We start from the raw sequence: 20,872 nt of genomic DNA on the forward strand, positions 1-20,872 counted from the left end.
GGTGGGTATGTGGAAGGCAGCCCTGGATGCCTCGTCTCCAGCCTGGGGACACTTTCCTTCCCCAAGCCATTTTAGTCAAAGGTCATGTGTGAGTCTTGTCAAAGGCCGGCCTCCAATGGAATCATTGTCCCCTGGGGCAGCGGCCCCCTGACTACATCTGCATTGGAGAAATCCCAAGAGCAAACGGGCCAGTGCAAACAAGAGCAGCCCGGGGCGGGCGTGCCGGGGCAGAGCTCACAGATCCGCGCGCCCGCAGGCGAGCCGCGTCCGCAGCGCCGGGGCCCAGCAGGCTCCCGCACGGCCGCAGGATGACCCGCCTCGACCATCGGGTACGGTAGGCGCCTCTCTCCTCCCGGCCTCCATTGCTGGTGCTCCCGGGGCCAAGCTGCTGTTCTGTCAGCAGAGAAACCTTGCAAAGGGCCTCCAGTCCCTGTTGGGCTGCGTTCCCGGGCGCTCAGCTGGAGCAACTTGCAGCGCGCAAGATGCAGTTTAAGTCATTTCGAGTTTTCATTGCCAGGGATTTTTTTGCATATGTAAATATGGGTCTGGTTTCTGGTAAAGGAGTGGGGTAGATCTTGCAAAGTGGGGCCGGGGCCGGGTCTCAGGTCACTACGGCTGGACTAGCGCCCAGTGGGAGCTCCCTTGGGCACAGCGGGTCCAGGGCTGGTGAGCTCCGTCCTCCCGGGGCCGCGAGGCGTTTTGTTTATTACCTGTTGCACAAGGGCTTTGTGAGACGGGTGGGAATTTTTAAAGCCATCTGGTTCGGTCTTGCTCTCTGGGATCCTGCACTGACTCCATCCCTCTTTCTCGGAGATGGGGAGCGCCCCTAGCACGAGGCCGGGTCCCCCTCGCGGGATCCACACCTTTGTGTGCGCAGATGCGGCGCTGCCGGCTCCCAAGCCCTTTGTACTTAACTATGTGAACTCGCCTTTCAAATGGATCTGGCTAATTTGGGGTGAGAATTGAGGGAACCTGAGATCTCGATTGGGGAGGGGGTGCTTTTGATCTGGGCTTGGAAATCTCCTGGGGCAAACTGAGCAGGTGGGAAGGGTCGGGAGGGGGGTAAGGACGCAGCCGTCAGGTGCCAACGGTGGGTCAAAGGGTTACTGTGCGCGGCTGCACTGCCTTCCTCTGGTTTCATTTTAACAAGTTAAGCCCAAAGCAGTTTCCCAAAGATAAAGGCTCTGAAAACAAAGTCTCAGCAGGACGCAGAGGGAAGCAGTTCTGGCGTCTGTTTATGTATTTATCACACACCCAGTTCCAGGGAAGGGAAGAGGCTTTCCTCAAGTCAGTTCACTCGTAGTGCGTTGGGTTTGTGCGCTTCCCCTCAACTGCCTGCTCCATTTTCCTCTCCTCTTTCCCACCAACCTCCTGGGAAAAGTGAGTGTCATTCCCTATCTCTGTGTCCTCACACCTAGTGACTCCTTCACACCCAGCAGCTGGTATCTGTCCTTGCTTTTGAACACCACCTTGGTCAGTGTCTGGGAAGACCTCTTGGAAGCTAAGTCCAAGGTGAGGGCTAACCTTTCTTCTCTGTCACTTTTTAAAAAAGATTTATTTATTTATGCATACAAGAACTGGGGTGTAGGCCAGAGGTGCAGGGGGTGGGAGGATTCACTAGAGACAGAGTGGGGAACAGAACAGGCAGATGCACTGAAATACACTGCTGAGGAGCAGCGGGTGAGACAGGAGAGGTCTGCTGCACTACGTGGGTTAGCTCCCAGGCCAGGGATCGAACTCTTGAGGCAGTGGCTGGGACAGCTTGATAGCTCTGTGCCTTTAACCCCTGCGCCATGAGGGAGGCCCCTCTGTGTTATTTTCTACTCTTGGTGGTTCCTTTTTTTTTTTTTTTTTAATTCCTTCCTGGATTCTGTAATACTGCACTTCTCGGTCTCTGACCTTTCAAGTGACTATTTAATGCCTGCAAAGGGCTTGAGTGAATCAGTGTTTGATTGTCCCTGACCCTCCCTTTCATAGAGCCCCCCAAAATATTCTCATCCACTCCCATGTTTCAGCCATGACATGGAAGCTTGGCTTAGCCTGGTCATTTCTCCCAAACCCTAACCTTTTATGTAGAACATCTCCATGATGATACCTCAGGGAACACCTTAAAAGCAACCTGTTGAAAATAAATTTGTCTGCTTTGTCCTTCTCCCAGGCCTGTTTCTCCTCTTCTGCTCTCTGCTGCTCACATGGCACCCTGCTTGTGAAAGCCAGACCCAACTGGACCATCCTGGGGGATTTCCTCTCCTCCATTCAGGACACAGAATCAGCTCCCGAGTCCTATTTGCTCCACCTCTTTCATGCACACTCCTGTGCCTCCCTCCATCCTGCCACTATTTTAGTTGAAGTCAGCACCCCCCTCCCCTATATTTGATCCTGGTCTCAACTTCCATCAGTCACACTTGGAGGCAGTCCTGTTCACCCACACCTTGTCACCATACTACAAGTGGTCTCTTAAAATGCAACATGCCCAGGAGATCTTTTTCCTAAAGTCTTCCTTTTTTCCTGAAGTCCTGCTTTTTTCCTTTTGAGAATAATGAATAATGGGTATGTAGACATTCTCCATGGCTTGCCCTTCCCCTTCCTTTTCAGTCTTATCTCTTGCCATTTACTCTCTTCCCCCATTTAAGCACATTTTAATTCACACTTCATTGTGCACAATTTAGGCATATTAAATTACTCCCTGAACTTGACCTTCCTCTTTGTCCTTCTCTTAGACCTGTGTCTTACTTCCATTTTCCCTTAAGAATCAGCAGAGAGCCACTTTTGGAAATGACCCAGACCATCTGCTCCTCATCCACAGAGGTGACCCTCCCATATTCTCGCAGAGTTTTCTTTATTCCTTGTGTCTGAACGTTTGCCTTTCTTTATTGTAATGATCTATTTACTTTCCTGCCCCCCACTGGTCTGTAAACTCCTCAGAGGCAGGGATCAGCTCTTTTGGGCTTAGCTGGGTCCACATGGGATGTTCAATGAATTCTTGTCTGTGACTGTTATGTTCAGATGTTGAATAAGGTGGCAGAGATACACAAACCTATCTGGAAGTGATCATCCATTGTGCAGTGCGGTGAGACTGAAGGGTGATCAGCCATGATTATCAGGCAGAGAACAGACTCCACTTACTTAACATTTTGTATTTTGTATTTGAAATAATCCCCAAGTCTCCACATTTACTAACCATCTCTCTGATCCACATTCTCAAAGAGTGATTTTCTCCTATTGCTACCCTTTGTTCTAACCTTAGCCAAAGCTGGGAAAAGCTGTAGGAAAGACCTGTTAGAATTTTGCTTTGGTTTTGTGAAGGCAAAGGACTCTTTTTCAGGCTTGAATGTGGCATGGGAAGAGGCTACTGAAGGGCATGATATGGGCACTTCTAAGAAAGCCTGTGGACAAGCTGGTATCAAAGATACAAGCTGGTATATTTTGATAACTGAAAATGTGTCCATGGTCTCAGAAGGAACCAGTAGGTGGAGTCTCCAGGGTTCCTAGTGGTGATGGAAGCTTTGAGAGACTAGAGATGAGAACATGTAGCTTTGATTTTCTAAAGAGAGAAATATATGCTTTTGAAACTCTACATAGAGAGGTGAACCATGATTATTTTCTGGAGAGAGTGATTGAACTTCAACTTGTTCTTGTTTGGAGCCATGATCCATTTAAGATTCAGAGGTGCGTTATTCTCCTGAGGAAAAAATATGTATAATATTCAACACATAGCACTTTTCACAAACTTTGAGGGGATTCAAATATGTTTACCCTTAAAACCCCTTGAGTTGTCAGGAAGTTCAGGGTGAGAATTTCTATCAAGAGGATTACTTCATTCAAGAGATATTTGGGAGAGTAGGTGGTGATTATTAGGAGTCAACCCAATACCAATTCTGCATATTTTCTCTTTTGAGAGGATCCCGGTGTAATGTGTGGTATTGACCGTGAACCTAGAGTCATAGGACCTGGGTGCATGTTCCTGTTCTAGTACTTACTACCTCTGGGACATTTTTTTTTATTATTATCTATTAAAAAACTATAACATGTGTTGGAAATTGTAACTAAAATAAAGTATATGAAAGCACCTGGAGCATGGTTATATTCAACTAACATTAATAAATTTGAAGACTAATCATTAATGGCTTTCAAGAATGATGTAGATGGGGTCTCCCCTGGTGGCGCAGGCTGTTGAGCGCCATGCTGTGAAGCTGTCCACAGTCTCTGCAGTGCTGGTTCGATCCCAGCTGGCCGGCGAGGGTCCCACATGGTGCGCAGACCTCTCCTGTCTCGCCCACTGCTCCCCTCAGCAGTGTATTTCAGTCAGTCTGCCTGTTCTGTTCCCAGCTCTGTCTCTGGTGAATTCTCTCACCCTCACGTGCATCTGGCCTGTACCCCGGTTCTTGTATAAATAAATAAATAAATCTTTAAAAAAAAAAGAATGACACAGATCTTGTGATAGTTTTCTAGATTGGAAGACTACTTATGGGCTGGATTAATGACTCCTTGAATGAACTTATTAAGGGAAAACTGGTTAATAGATGGATTAACAGATGGTAGATTTTGGTGGGCTCTGTCTTCATTTCTGTTTTATTTAATATCATTGACATCCATAGAAACATAAAATATATCACATTTGAGAAAAATGCAAAAAGATTAGGAGTTCAAAATTATCAGAAAGTTATAGCCTATTTTAACTTTATTTTGGGGAGGATTGTGCAGAGATAGATATAACATGTATTACACATGGGTGTTAAGGTCAATTGCAAATTATTTGGTATACGTGAGGGAGAGGGGAAGCAGTGAGAGGTAGAGGGAGGGTGTGGGAGAGAAAGTGGAAGAGAGGATAATGAAGAGAGGTGAGGAGAAGAGACAGAGGAGGAGAGAGAGACAGAAGATAAAGATAGAAGTCATGGTTTCATGAAGTTAAGGTTTTGGAATATAAACTGATTGTAAAATCAATTGTGAGATGTTTGTTAGGTCTTATTAAGAAAGGTATAGATTGTATGATGTGGAAGTTGATAGTCATTCTAGTCTGCATTGTGCAGAGCATATTTAGAGCAATTGTACTTTGGTGCTACACATTCACTGATTAGTATTTTCTGTGCTGATTATTGTACTAGATGCTGATGACAGCTGAGAAAGACAGACCTGCTCTCATGGAATTCACAAAAAGTTCTAGATGAATAGCAAAAGTTCTAGATGAATAAGCAGGTGATTTTAATGTTCTACTTGCTTTAAGAGGGAGAAAGCAAGTTCCTGTGGAACCACCAAAGAAGGGGTATTTAATTCTGTCTTACTGGAACCAGGGTAGATAGTCTAGAGGCTGAATATGAGTTATCAACATGCAGTTGGTGGAGGGAAGACAGTTCCAAGCATAGGTGACCGTACGTTCCTTCAATAGATTAAGGACAAGAGGTCTATTCAAGGAGCTGGAAGAAGAGGGGTGAGGGAATGAGAGGGATGAGAGCAGAGCAGTGGTGGGGATAGAACTTGTTGTTGTGAGGCTGCAGTTCACCTGTAGGAGCAAAGGTGCCACTGACGATTGTTAGCAGGGCTGTGTCACAATCACGTTTGTGCTGTGGAAAGATCATTCTGGCAGCAGTTTGGGTAATGGGTTGGAGGGTTGCTCAATGAGGGAGAGAACCACTTAGGAGGCCTGGTGGTAACATAAATGAGAAAAGATGGTGGCCCTAACCAAGATGGTGGCTGGAGGATGACAGAAAGAAACATTTTAAAAATGAATTAGGAAATAAAAAGCAAATGGGGACAAATTACAGGAGGGCTGTAGGAAAGATGACATTATAGGACATTTAATCTGCAAAGAAAAAGATCTAGAGAGCCATTTATCTGTCTTTACATCATTCACTCTCCTGTAGAAGAGAGATTAAGCATTGTGCTTGTCTCTGTGAGATGTAGCACAGGGCCAAAAGGGTGGGAGGTCCAGGACATCAATTTCAGCTCAATACAATGAAGAATTTTCTAACAGAATTGTTCCGAGCAATGCATTCTTTGTCACAGAGATATTTAAACAAAGACTTATAGCTATTCTTGGAAAAGCTGGAAAGTCAGGGATGGGGTAGTCAGGATGGTGGGATTGCCATTTCCTTTCAACCTGAAGATTCCAAGACTCTGTGTATGAAGTTCAAATATCTTAGCCAGCATTTAAAGTGCTCTGCGATCCCATCCCGGTGTCCCTGTGTGGTCCTAGTGCTGGCCTGTGGTCTCCTAGTAGCTATTAAGAGCATTCACTTTCACTCTCAAAAGGGTCTTAGTTTGAACAGTAAATTTTATGATCATCCACCCCCCTGACTTAACAATTCTGCTTCAACTCCTGGCAGCCTATTAGAGAACCTCTGAACTACTCTTGAAGTAGTTGTTACTCTCAGAGCAGACCCAGTATTTTGCCAAATGTTTGTTTACTTACCCTGTTTCCTGTGTGAGGATTATCCTCTGCACATTCTGTGTACTTCGCTGAGAATATACATTTTCATCAAAGTCTAACATGAATCAAATGTTACGTTCTTCATAAAGTTTTGTTATAATGTTATAAATTGCATTATAATGTTGAAGGTGTAATTATTTTATCTATATTTGATCTCCTCTCCCCCAGAAGTCTCGTACTAAGGTTGGTGAAAAATACAATATGCTATGTTATGAATGGTGCTGTCTATGATAATAATCATTCAGAAGGGAATGCCTTTTAAATGAGGCATGGATTTTGTAGAAAATAATTTGATAATGGAAGAAGCAAGAAGAGACAAAAAATTGACTACAATCTCACTACCCAGAGACAAGCATGTTAACAAACTGGTGAATAACCCTTGTCTATTCCTTTATGTACACGTGGTCTTAAAATGAGAAGTCACTGCATATCCTTCTGTAACCTGCTTTTCACTGACAACATATCAAGAATATTACCTCATACTATTATGTATTTTTCAAAAACGTGGTTGTCAGTGGATGCATTGTGTTGTGTTCTGTATCTGTTCTTAACAAGCCCTTCTGGGTAGGCATCAGACTAGTTCTACTTAGTTGATGTTACAAAAATGCTACCATGCTTGTAGATCCACTGTGCAGGGCACATTTACGATTTCTACAATTATAAGACAGTTAATGACTGAAAAATGATATCGAGTTGCTATGAAAACATGAGTATACAAAAATCTAACTTTAAAAAACTTCATATTTTATGTTATATTAATTTATTATTGTAAGATTTTTAATTTATGTATGTGCATATACTTGTTAATTCTGTAATTTAATGGAGGCATCTGATTTTAAAGTGTGTCAACAACCTGTAGGTTGATGCAGAAATGAGATAGAACCTCTAAGTATATTTTTTGACAAAGAGTTGAGTTTGACAGCTAAAAACTTTAGTGTCTATGAACTATAGTATCAGTAAGGTAAATTTTTGTTCTCAAGGTAGATATAAGGAAAAGTGGTGCGATGTTGGTTCCAAGATAAAGAGAGTTTTCTGAGAAGAGGGATACTGCCTCATGTTTTGGTGTCTGGAAAAGTCTGTGGCCATAACCTTAGCTCCTGATGCTAAAGTAAAGTTTATTATCCTAGACACTCAACAAGCTAGTAGGTCTCTGTTGTAGAGTGAAATGTTTTCATCTGAGAAGCTGGTCTTTGTTGGGAAACACTGTGAATTCTTTGGTAACTTTAAAACAAAATAAATAAAAGATGTTGTTATGGTTTGAATTATATCCCCATCCTACTCCCAAATTCATTGTCGATGTCTTAATCCTTGGTACCTCAGAATGCAACTTTATTTGGAGATAAGGTCTGTATAGTCAAGGTTTACTAGAATAGCAGAATCAATAGTCAGGCTTCTACAGAGAAATAGAATAAGATCGATCAATCTGTCTGTCTATCTATTGAAATTATTACAGGAATTGGCTCACTTGATAATGAAGTCAAAGAAGTCCTATGATCTCTCATCTGTAAGTGGAGTACAAAGAAAACCGGTGGTAAAATTCAGTTTAAGTCCAAAGAACAGGGGTGTAAGTCCTAGGGTGAATCCCAAGACTTCAGAACCTGGAATGCTGCGGTTGGAGGATAGAAAAATATGGATGTTTCAGCTCATTTGAAAAGACCAGCTTCACCATTCCCTTTTCTATTTAGTTCCTCAATGGATTCGAAGACCTGGCTCATGGTGGAGGACCATCTTTACTGGCTTGATTCAAATGTTAATTTCTTCCAGAAACACACCCACAGACATACTAGAAATGTTATATCAGTTATCTGGGCATCCCTTTGCTTAATAAAATTAACAGAAAATTAACCATTTCAGGGTTTTTACAGAGGCAATCGAAGTGAGGACAGTGGGACAGACCCTCCTCCAATAAGTGGTGTCCTTAAAAAAGGGGGACATTTGGACAGAGAGACTCATGTGGAAGGAAGATGATCCGATGAGATGCATATCTATAAAGGCAGAGAGGACTGGAGCAGATCCTACCTTCACTGCCTGCAGAGTGATCCGGACTTGACTTTGGACTTCTAAACTCCAGGAACTGAGACAACAAATTTCTGTTTTCTAAGCCATCCAGTTTGTGACCCTTTGTTATGGCAGCTTTAGCAAATGGACACAGATTTCATGAAAGCATAACTCCCTTAACACGCTTGCAGCTGCTATCATTCAATACAGCGGGATTTGGCTCTTCAGCACCAGAGAATCTGCCATGGTCATAGGAAGGACAGACAACTGTATGTGGCTATTTTCAAAGCATTTTCATATCCATCACTTTTTTCGACCATGACTGAAACATGAGACAGGCATTCTTTTTTTAAAAAAAAAATTATTTATTTATATATACAAGAGCTGGGGTACAGGCCAGAGGTGGGATGGTGAGAGGATTCACCAGAGACAGAGTGGGGAACAGAATAGGCAGATTAACTAAAATACACTGCTGAGGGGAGTAGTGGGTGAGACAGGAGAGGTCTGCACCATGTGGGTCCACTCCCTGGCTGGGGATCGAACTCTTGCTGCACTGGCTGAGGATTGCTTCATAGTGACACTTAACCCCTTGCGCCACCAGGGAGGCCCTGAGATAGGTATTCTTTTGTGCATTTGTGTGAGCGTGTCTGTGAGTGTGTGTGTGTGTGTGTGTGTGTGTGCATGAGATATCCATTTAACGAAATCCTGTTCCCCAACACAGAAGACGGAGCAAATGATAGGCACAACCTCACGTATGAACTTCAAAGCAGTTATACTGATTGACAGAATCCAGACACAAGATTATATACTATATGATTCCATTTATATCAAATAGTAAATATTTAAACTAATCTATTGTCTGAAAGATCCGTAGTGGTTACCTGTGAATTTATATAGTGTTACAAGCAACCTTTTTTTGGTGATGGATAAATTCATTTTCTTGATGTTAAGCTTTCACGATTGCATGCATGCATCAAACTTAACAACTTTTATACTGTAAATATCTGCAGTTTATATAATATGGCATAGTACCTTAATAAAAGATAGAAGTGGAGGGTCAGAGAGACTAAGTGAATTATTCTAGGTTGCACTGCTTAACAGTGGTAGTTAAACTTAATGTGGGTCTTTTGACAGTGTATATTGTACTCTTTTAATTCAAGAATGATACATTTCTCTTTCATGGGCAGATCAAATACCATTTTCCTTCTTTAAAGTTTGAAAAGATGTGGGTATTGACATGCTAACCCATGTTTCCCCCCTTTTCCTGAACACCGAGAATGATTTTACTTTCCTCCTGTTAGAAGACATCTGATGCTTGAAGGCACCTACTCCACCCATGCCTTTGTCATCAAATATTTATTGTGAATCTTTGATTTAGGCCACTGTGTTTATGTGCACAGAATATTTCTTCTCCCCTCAAAAGTGTTGTTTACTGACAAAATGGGATTTCTCAGCACACAGTTTGGTTGCTGACAAAAGCAATGCAAAACATTGGACGTGTTGGATACCGTTGAGTTTTTCCATCATTAATACCGCTCAGATATTAATTCAACGGGGTGACTTGATGGATGCTGAACATTTCCAAAAAGCTGCTTGACTTTAATCAGGAGGAATAAATGCAAGATTATTGCACTTTTTCCTTGGGTGACCTAAGCTTGTTCTTGGCACCCGTGAGCACAGAGAACTGGTCGTCTCTTAGTGTTTCAGTGGCTTCCACCCAGGGGACTTATTAGTTTTGAACTTTGGGGATAATTCCATAAGAATGCAATTCTTTTCCTCCCTGAGAGAACAAAATGTTACTTGTGTTGGGTTATTCTTATTATGTGATCAAATCAGTAGTTCCCAAATTATCGAACCATACAAAAGTCTGTGGTGAGGGTAGTCAGATTTAGGAAAAAACAAAACAGATGAGAGCAAAAGGAAAACCCCCCAGTATGTCCTGCAAATAATGGTGATTGCAAATAAACACCTAATACATCCCCAACCTTGGAAATATTTATACACAGTCTCTGGCAACCCTATTTATCTGGTAATATTGGAGGAGGGATATTATAATTTTTCAACATTTCAAAAGTCTATGAAAGTTATGCATTTACCCAAGCAAGACTTCAGATCTTGATGAAGATTGACACAAGTTGAAAGTTTCAGTTCATCTAAGCTTTCAGTTTGGTTGACCTGACTTGAAAGTATGGGTCATCTCATGCTGAAGCCATAGTTATGCTATCATTTTCTATACCTTATATTCTAAAGATCATGGAAAGCACATTCATTATCTCGTGTAATCCTCAAAACCAAGGTCACCAAACTATAGCCTGCAGAGCACATTGGATTGCCGCCCATTTGGTGAATGAAGTGTTACTGGAACACTACCGCCTCCTCTGCTCTTCCTATCCCCTGTGTTGCCTTCATGCCTCAATAGCAAGTTGAGTAATTGCTAATAGGGATGTAACTATACAATGTGTATTATCTGATCCTATACAGAAAAAAAATGTGCCTATCCATGCTCAAAACCACCTTTGGAAACAATCACTGTCATTCTCATTTTTAGGCTGAAAACAAAAATAAAAAATAGCTGAAGAGGTTACCTAACTAGACAAGGTTTCAAAGCTCTTATAAGTCAAACCAAGGACTATGAATTTCCAGACTTCAGGTTAGTAGCACTGATCTGAAGGTTGTTGGTCAACTAAGGTTGTCCCAAGTGGGTATAACAATGGGGAAAACTGTTCTGTGATTTATTAAACACCGTCCTTCTCGATACCAGGCAGATAGGATGGTGTCATGGGTTTGTGCTCTGGCTCTGGAGCCACATTGTTTAAGCCCCAGCTCCCTCGCTGCATTTCCAGTGGCTCAGTGTCTCCCCCCTATAAATTACAGATGAACATAATACTGATCTGTGTTCTTGTTGCTGAGGAAAGAGGTCTAAAAAGGAAATTAGAAGAGCACTCGAAATGTGGTCCACAAGGCATTTGTGGCTTCATTTCAAATACCTATTATTTCCAAGTAGCAAAAAGACTTTGGAAAGATTGGGAGCTTCTGTCATGGTTGGCTGATGATCGCCAACTGGGAAGTTGGAAGTGCACAGCAACTCCCTTGTCAGATCACATCAGGGAAGATGCTTTTTTTTCTGTACAAAGCTTCTTTGTACAGATATCTTTGGCTGGAGCAGGTCTTCTACTCCTTAGCTGACCACATTTGTCTTGGGAAGGCGTGTAGTGAGATGCTGCAGGACGTTCATCCCATACTCGCTGGACACTAAGTCCCTCATTACTGTTACACTCCCCGTGGCTTTGGAGTAAAAATGTAGTTAGTTGCTCTGCCAGAGAATGACCTTCCTAAATAACAAGCAATTTTCTGCAGAAACACCTCAATCTATAATTTGATCTTTGGGCAAAAATAAGAAAAGTTTGAAAAGATTAGAAAATTTTTATATTGTATGTAAATAATTCAGTGGCTAGTTCAGATGAAGTAAGACACATCTTAAGGGCTTTTGTTAAAGCAAAGTGACATAAATACATGTGCAGATCATCAGTAAGATTTTGCTGTTTTCCCAGCCTGTCTAGGGATGGATGGGAATAGGAGCAAGAAAGTGGCATTGTTTTCCTCTGGTTGGGACTTAGTTCTCCTCAAGGATCTAGAGAATCCTTGAGAACTCTGATCAACTCTGACCCAGGCTGGGGAGGGAAGGAGGAGAAGACCCAGAAATCTGCTTCCATTTCACAGAGAGGAAAGCTGTGGGACAGTTGACTGATCCTCTGTCTCAACACGCCACATTCCGGTTTCATTATTTCCTTCCTCTTTCTTAATTTGTTCAAACAACAATAATATTTTTTCTGTTCTTTTTAAATTCATTATTTTTCTTAATGAAGTACCATTGCTTTAAATCTTTGTTAATATTTTGACAACAGTGAATAGCTCCCCTTAGGTGTGGTCATCATAGCTGTCCCTACACCAAAGCACCCATCGACCTCTGCCATAGTCCCCTCCTTTTCTCGTCCCTCCCTTCTAGTCCCTCCTCCTCCCTTCTAGCCTCTCCCCCTCCCTTCTAGTCCCTCTCCTCTCCTGGATGCCTCAGCTCTATGATCAGTTTTCTGGCCATAGATTCTCTTTCTTTGACCCTTTGTTTGATTTCTCTGTATTTCACATACAAGTGATACCATGGTATTTAGATTTCTCCTTGTGGCTAATTTCACTTAGTCTAATTCCTTCTAGCTCCTTGTTGCTGCAAATGGCATGCATTTATCTTTTTTAATCACTGAGTAATCTTTCATTGTGTATGTATAACATATCTTCTTGATCCACTCACCAATTTTTGGGGCATTTATTCTGTTTCTATGTCTTGGCTATTGTTAATAGCGCCGCAATAAACATAAGAGTACAGGTTTCCTTTATTTAGTGTTCTTTGGGTAGATACCTAGGAGTGGAATTGCTAGGTCATATGGCAGATCCATTTTTAGTCTTTTGAGAAAACACCACATGGCTTTCCACAGGGATTGGACTAGTTTACCACCAACAATATAAGAGGTTCTCCGCAACCTCACTAGAACTCGAACAAAAATATTTTTTTAAATTGAAATATCATTGCATTAAAAGCACAATATAAGTTTCAGATGTTCATCGCTGAGAATCAACATGTGTACAGACTACATTAAGTTCACCAGTGAGGGCCTCCCCGGTGGCGCAGCGGTTGAGCGCTGGGTTGAGAAGCTGCCCGCGGCCTCTGTGGCGCCGGTTCGATCCCCGGCTGCTCCCCGGCCACCGGAGGAGGGTCCCACATGGCGTGCAGACCTCTCCTGCTGCCCGCTGCTCCCCTCAGCAGTGTACCTTGGTCCTTCTGCCTGCTCTGCTCCCCGCTCTGGCTCTGGTGAATTCTCTCACCCTCCCGCGCTTCTGACTGTACCCAGTGCATGTATAAACAAAACAAACAAACAAACCAGCAAACAAATAAATAAAGCATGCCTCTATAAAAAAAAAAAAAAAAAAAAATGTTGTAAGTTCACCAGTGAGAGGCCAATTCTGTCCTTGTCCATTGTCCTTCTCTTCTCCAATTACCCTTTTATATTCCCCCTTTCAAAAAATATTTATTTTTATTTATTTATGTACACAAAAACTGGGGTCTAGGCCAGAGGCGGGGAGTGAGAGGATTCACCAGAGACAGAGTGGGGAACAGAACAGGCAGACTGACCAAAACACACTGCTGAGGGGAGCAGGGGTGAGACAGGAGAGGTCTGCTGCACCATGTGGGTAGCTCCCTGGCTGGGGATGGAACTCATGCTGCAGTAACTGGGGATAGTTTGAGAGTGCTAAGACTTTTACCCCTGCACCACCAGAGAGGCCCTATTTCCCCCTTTCTTATCTGGTAACAACTAATTGGTCTTACAGTCCAAAAGTTTATTTTTGTGTTACTTACTTCATTTGCTTGTTTTCTCTACATGCTGCATATGAGTGAAGTCACATGGTATTTGTCTTTCTTCACCTGATTTATTTCTCTTAATGTAATTCACTTGAGGTCTATCCTTGTTACAAAGGGTAGGATTTCATATTTTTTATAACTGAACAGTATCCTGTTGTGTATAAATACCATATCTTCTTTATCCATTCATCAGTCAATGGGCGCTGAGGTTGTTTCCAGTTATTTTATAGTATAAGTAGTGCTGCAATAAACATGAGGATAAAAATATATATATTTTTGAATTAGTGCTTTTGTATGTTTTGAGTAAATAATGAGAAGTGGGAGAACTGGCATTTCTATTTTTAATTTTTTGAGAAATCTCCATCTGCTTTCCATAATTTTGAGAGCAAGAATCATTCCCTTTTGGTTAAGATTTAGTGACTGCACCAATTTATATTCCCACAGTGTATAAAGCTGTTCTCTCCAGCACTTGTTTCTTGTCTTTCAGATAACAATTATTCTTGCAGGTACGAGATATGTCATTAAGCAACGTTACTGGACTGTCCTTGTGTGTCAGGCACTGTGCTAGACTTGGCAGATGAAATGGAAAAGGCATTGACTCCTCTTTAGTCTTGTGGAGATGACAGTTCAGTAAGAGAGACACACCTGCCAGGTACTATGTTGTGAGGCATAAAAAGAAGGGGAAAGAGAGAAAATGTGTGTGTGCATATATGTGTGCGTGTGCACACATGCAATGTACTCAGCGATGATGACTCTCTGAGCTAAAAACTGAAGACTTAATGAAAGCAGAGAAGTCCAACCATTTACAGTTTCCAAACCACCTGCTAGTAAGTGGCAGCATTGAATTTTGATAGTAAGTATAATTTCCAACTTAGGATGGCTTGACACTAAGAACTATCTACTTGTCACTAAATCTTAACCAGAAGGGAATTATACTTCCTCTCAAAATGTTTACATTTAGCTGGGTTGTACTCTCACTAAGCATCTTGGACAGCAGTAAGGATAAAAGTCTATCATTCGCTATACATGCATTCTGATCAGTTCCTATGGATTGGCCATGGTGTGCATGTCAGTGTGAAGTGCAGCTGTGGGCACCAGTACCAACGAATGTTGAGAAAAGCATTGTTAGACTGGAGTTGCACTAATGCAGTAAGAGTCAGGCATTCTTCAAACTCATCACAAAGCCCCCTTTTCTCCATAGATTATAGTTCTCATTAAAATGCAGGGCATGAACATCCCACTTGTTTATTCCTTTCATTCCTAGACAAGCACAAGTCTAATAAAGAGGCCAACAAGTCTGCCAGGTCATAATTCTGCTTGGGAATGTGGGTACCTTGGGGAGGCTCGGCAGACGCTGGCAGGTTGCTGTTGCATCATGAGCTCAGAATGTCATTTGTGCTCTGGAGGTTCAGTGTAATCTTGCCTGCAGCACTAATTACACAGTGCAACTTACTGCCAAGGGAGCCCAAGAAGGCCTGGAAATTAGAATAGGCAGCCATTTTTCTTGGGTATTTAGGTTTCTATCTGTGCAGGGATTGTGACTGTCTGAGATAGAGTATATCTAATACTTTCTGTGCCAGATGGTGTGGAACTTTGGGGAAATGATGGACATGCGGCTCTTGCACTGTAAGAACTTTCAGTTTAATAAGAAGAATTTCTGGCAGAATAATGGACGAGGCTAGTATAGTGGAGAGATTAGGGACTTGCAACTATTCAGACTTGAGTTTCAATCTTTGCTCCACCACTTAACATGTGCCTAACTGTTTTATCTTCCATGCTATTAAGTAACTACCTTCATAGATGGTAATTGTTATGATCATTGTTGCTGTATTCATCACCGTTATTATTAGAATATGGCAAATTCCTGTTCAAACAATGACTGGATAACTCTTGGTAAATTATTCAAAACTCTTCCTCTATAGAAGGAAAATCCTAATGGCATTATTTGTGTCTTTCAAGTGCTAATAACTGCATTCTCTATTTATTCCCACTATCCTGTTTTATTCATCGTTCTTATCACAAATTGATGTGGTTATACATGTTATGCCTTTTTTCCATTCAACAGAATGTAAATTCCATGAGGAGATATTTTTGTTCTTCTGTGAATTGCTGGGGTCTTTCGTGCCTGAAACTTTGCTAGACCATCATAGGGTCTCAATGAAGTATTTGCTCCATAATTGTGTGAATGAGAAGTGAATGAAAGCTAAATCCTATGTTGAAGTGTTTAGCCAGGGACAGGATCCTGGCACAAGGCAACATGTACTGTGCTTACTTGGTAGCCTTGTTGTGAGTGGAATAAGCTGGGTGCTGGTGAAAGGAACCAGCATGTTGAGATTTCCCCAGCTCTGTTAGGCTCCGTCTTCATTCTTTGCATGAGCATCTCATCAGCTACCTGTCCTTGGCTGAAACAACTGCATTGTTATCAAAAAGCAAGTCCTGTGAGATTAATTGCAAGAATCAGAATTTCTGAATTTTGGTCAATTCTCAGGAAAAAGGGGAAACAGCTGCAGAAAGTGAAAGGAGACTGGGGAAAGGAGAAAAGTGCATCTTTGGCAAAATGTTTTGTCACATGAGGCCATAGGCCATCAGTCTGTTAGCATGATTTGCCCAGATCCAGACCTAGAAAGCCTGCAGAGCCAGCTGCTTGGTCAGATGACAGAAAAGGAGTAGGCTGGCCCGCCGGCTCCAAGCTAAGGCTGGTGCCAAGCGAGAAACTGTCCTTTACACAATCTGTTCTGGTTCTGACCTATTCAAAGCACTGGAGAAAACCCCTCAACTTCCCTCCAAATGTAAGGCTGGAAGAAATTCTTTTAAATTAATAAAACTAAATGTATTGTCACATAATGGACTACAGCAAAAAATGCAAAGAGCTGGACTGTGATTAGGCAGACTCAAGTTTGAATGAATTTGTGTGAACGTTAGCAAAGCAAATTAGACTTCTGTGAGCCTCTGTCAAAAACAGAAACCAAAATGTACTTCAAAAGATGATTGAGAGAATTCAGTGAGATTGTTTCTGTGACTGCCTGGCACATCCTGAGAACTCAACAGATGGCAGATATTTTTATGAACCATAAACACCGTGTGGATTATTTTATTATTTTATTTAACCCTCACAACAACCTACAAGGAAGGTACTACTGGGGTTATTCACATTGCATGTATGACGACATGGGGATCTAGAAAGCTTTCCTAACTTGGTCCAGGCTGCAAGTGAGTGAGCCTTGACCCTAATCAAGCCCCAGAGCCCAGGGTTTTAGTAATTGACAAGTTGTATAACACTGTTCATAAGAAAGTCAGAGGCTTAGCGGGACAACGTAACATCCAGGACTTCTGCGTTCTCTTGCATAATACTCCAGTGGCAAGCTGAGGTTATTGGATTTCAACTTTGCAGTGACTCGCTGTTTACAAAAGATTATGAGACCTATAAGGCCGGGAGAGGCAATATAAGGTCAGTTTGTCTTAGATCTGGTCTTCTAGATCAACCCAGCTGTATACGGCTTCATCTCTTCATCCAATCATTTGGTGAAAGGTGTTTACTTCTTTATTTGCTTCATTTGTTAGCCCCGGCAATTGTTTATTTTAATTGGCATAAGTTAAATTGCACTTACTAATTATGTAGTCAATTATACCTGCCAATTATATCTACCTGTATCTGTGTATATATTCCTTCAGGAGATGAAATAATATCAAAGTGTAGATAAAGATCCTTATCTTCCTTCTGATGAGACAGGAAGCATAGACATTACCTTTCCTTTGTAAACAAATGGACAAACAAGCCCAAAGTCAAGTCTTTATTTATTTATTTATTTTTTTTTTTAATAATAAATTTTATTTTTATATTCCCCATACAGTTGCAACCCCCCCTTTCTGATCCCAATCCCTCCCCTCCCGCCCCCCACTCCCCCAAAAGTGTCTCTGTTTCATAGTTTTTTGTTGATTCTGATTTTCACTTTCTTATAGTTATTCATTTTCCTGGTCCCTTATTTAAGTTTTCTAGATTCCTGCTATGAGTGAGACCATCCGGTATTTTTCTTTTTCTTTTTGGCTTATTTTGCTGAGCATGATCCCTTCCAGCGCCATCCATGTTGCTGCAAATGGCATGTGTTTATCTTTTTTGAATGCTGAGTAATATTCCATGGTGTATATGTACCACATCTTCTTGATCCAGTCATCTATTTTTGGGCATTTGGGTTGTTTCCAAAGCTTAGCTATTGTAAACAGTGCTGCTATAAACATAGGGGTGCAGGTGTTCTTTGGAATGGATGTTTCTGTGTCCTTTGGGTAGATACCTAGGAGTGGAATTGCTGGATCATATGGAAGCTCTATGTTTAGTAGGTCCAGAAATCTCCACACAGCTCTCCATAGTGGTTGGACCAGTTTGCACTCCCACCAACAGTGCAGGAGAGTTCCTTTTTCTCCACACCCTCACCAACATTTGTTGTTGCTAGTTTTTTTAATATGTGCCATTCTCACTGGTGTAAGATGGTATCTCATGGTAGTTTTGATTTGCATTTCCCTGATGACAAGTGATGTTGAACATTTTTTCATATGCCTGTTGGCCATTTGCATTTCCTCTTCAGAGAAGTTTCTTTTTAGCTCTTCTGCCCATTTTTTAACTGGATTATTATCTTTGTTGTTGTTGAGTCTCATCAGCTCTTTGCAGATTTTTGTGATCAGTCCTTTATCATTAGTGTTGGGTGCAAAAATGTTCTCCCAGTTGGTGGGGTGTCTCTTTGTTTTTGTTATTGTCTCTTTTGCTGTGCAGAAGCTCTTTAATTTGATGTAGTCCCAGCTGTTTATCCCAAAGTCAAGTCTTTAATTCAGTATTTCTTTGCTAATATTGTAGAGAAAAGATAAGCTCCTTAATCCTATCTCTACAATGTTTTGAGTTTTGAGAAGGAAAATATGTGCTTCAATTTGGAAAGGTTGTGTATAACCAATCTTTCTCTGAATTGAGAGACTTTAGAAGAAGTCTTGACCACCTTGCTCAACCTTGCTCCACCTTTCCTTGAAGAGTGACTGAATTCACTTTATTTTGTTATTACTTTTTTCTTTCTTTATTGGCATAACGTTGGTTTACAGTACTGCATATGGTTCAGAGGTGGAAGATCACATCTCCTCGGATGTGTGTTGCAATACCACCCACCGCCAGGGCACCCATAATCCTCCACAGTCCATTGTGCTCCCTCCACACCCTGTTTCCCACCCTCTGCCTCTCTCCTCATAGCCTCAGTTCTGCAGATTTCTAGGGTTTGTTGTTGGCTTTGTTTTATCTGACCCTTTGTTTGATTTCCCTGTATTCCACATATAAGTGAAACCATCTGGTATTCCTTCTAATTTATTTTGTGTAACAACACTGATTGCTAAAATTTACTAGGACATGAAAAGTACTCTGTAATTTCCAGTTTTACGCAAGGAAATACACACAATGAAACTCGTATATCTTGCCTTGCTCTTCAAGTATTTAAGGACGGCAACCACTGACACCTTCTCCCACCATCCACAAAGCAGGCAGATGATCCCGTCATAGGTTTCGCATCCGCTGGCCATACGGAAATCTCGTTGACTATCCATTCTCTAATCGCAGTCAGAGTGAGTCTTTTGAGACATAAATCGCATCTTGTCACTGCCTGGCTCAGATTCCTCCAATATCTTCTCTTCACTCCAAATGTGACACACAAGGGCTCCACTATGACCTGTGAAATCCTGCTTGAGCCAGCAGCCGATGGCCGCTTTGACATCATCTGCCATTTTATCCCCCATCACTCACTCCGCTCCAGCTACTCTGGCCTTCCTGAACACTCCAGGCTGCTCCTGCCTCAGCACTACCCAGTTGCTATTCCTTCCAAAGACACCTGATTCTTCCCTGGCTCCATCCAGATTTCTGTTCAAAGGTCAGCTTTTCAGAGAGAGCTTCCTTGCCACCCAGTTGAAAGTCGCTCCTCCCACTAGGCTCTGTTATGTTGTTCTGCTTTGTTTTGCTTATCACTTACAATGATCTGACATTTCATTTCTTCCTCCTCCAGAGTGTGGGACGCAAGGGGCAGAGACTCTGTCCTATTCACTTTACATCTCCTGATACATACTATGTGCTTAGTAAAAGTTTGGTAAATAGATAAATGAGTCAGTGAATTCATGAATGGATTGGGTGATGTGGACACCTCATCGTCTTGGTCATGCCTCTTTTAACGCCATCCGATTCATAGTAACCTAAGATGAGACAGTCAGAGGTGAACACAATCCGGATAGCTTCCAGGCACTCCAGGCTCAGCTTTGAAATCAATAAAACTGCAAGGCTGCTCACAGGCAAGGTCACGGGGCTAGAACACCTCTCACTGGAAGAGCAAGAAAGCTCGTAGGATAGACAGGCATTTGTTACAGTAGTTAAAATATCAACTGTATTTTTTCTATAAATAAGAGAAGGGCATTTTCAGCCGAGGAAACTCCAAGAGCCATAGCTCAGGATTGGCTTCATTTCAGAAAAGGTGAGGAGAGGGGAAAGCCAGTATATATGAGTGGTACCTTACCTAGCATGGGAAAGACACTCCATAAGCATAGCTAGCATTAAGTAAATGCCTGTTCTTTGCCAGGCAACACAATTATCTGTTTATCTGTCTGTCTGTCTTTCTGTCAGTCAGTCTGTCTGTCCATCCATCCATCCATCCCTGTGTATCTATCTGTAGGGGATAACTGGATTCTCTTCTTAGGCAATTTATTTTGAAATTAATGTAACAGGAAGACTGATGAATGTGGTGTGGCAACAGGCTGGAGGGGAGGGGAAGGCTGGGGGGAGAATCCCAAAAAATCCTCTTATTTTCAGAAATGTAGAGGATGTCATCACCCCCGGGTCTGGTTAAAACAGGCCTGCACTATCACTCACATGCCTCAGTCCTCCTATCAATTGTCAGGATCGGAGGGAAACTGAGGTGACTCAGAAGACAGTTTTGAAGGCACGGTCGGGCGAGCTCAGGATCATGACTAGTGTTCTCTTTCTGTGGGTCCAGATGCCCTGGCATTTGCTTAATTGCTAGGATAAG

The 20,872-nt window shown here is 42.0% G+C and overlaps 1 protein-coding gene across 1 annotated transcript in view; it reads left to right on the plus strand.

Annotated features, from left to right (window-relative positions):
* Positions 1–262: 262 nt before the first annotated feature.
* ENPP2 (ectonucleotide pyrophosphatase/phosphodiesterase 2) overlaps positions 263–20,872 on the plus strand; it is a 107,800-nt gene continuing 87,190 nt past the window's right edge. Inside the window, exon 1 of the mRNA XM_054692014.1 lies at positions 263–329. Within this exon, the coding sequence (XP_054547989.1) occupies positions 309–329 (21 nt within the window). The 5' untranslated portion in view covers positions 263–308. The remainder of the gene's footprint in view (positions 330–20,872) is intronic.

The sequence above is a fragment of the Talpa occidentalis genome, unplaced genomic scaffold, assembly GCF_014898055.3.
Source record: "Talpa occidentalis isolate TD23 unplaced genomic scaffold, MPIMG_talOcc4v2.1, whole genome shotgun sequence".
NCBI lineage: Eukaryota > Metazoa > Chordata > Mammalia > Eulipotyphla > Talpidae > Talpa > Talpa occidentalis.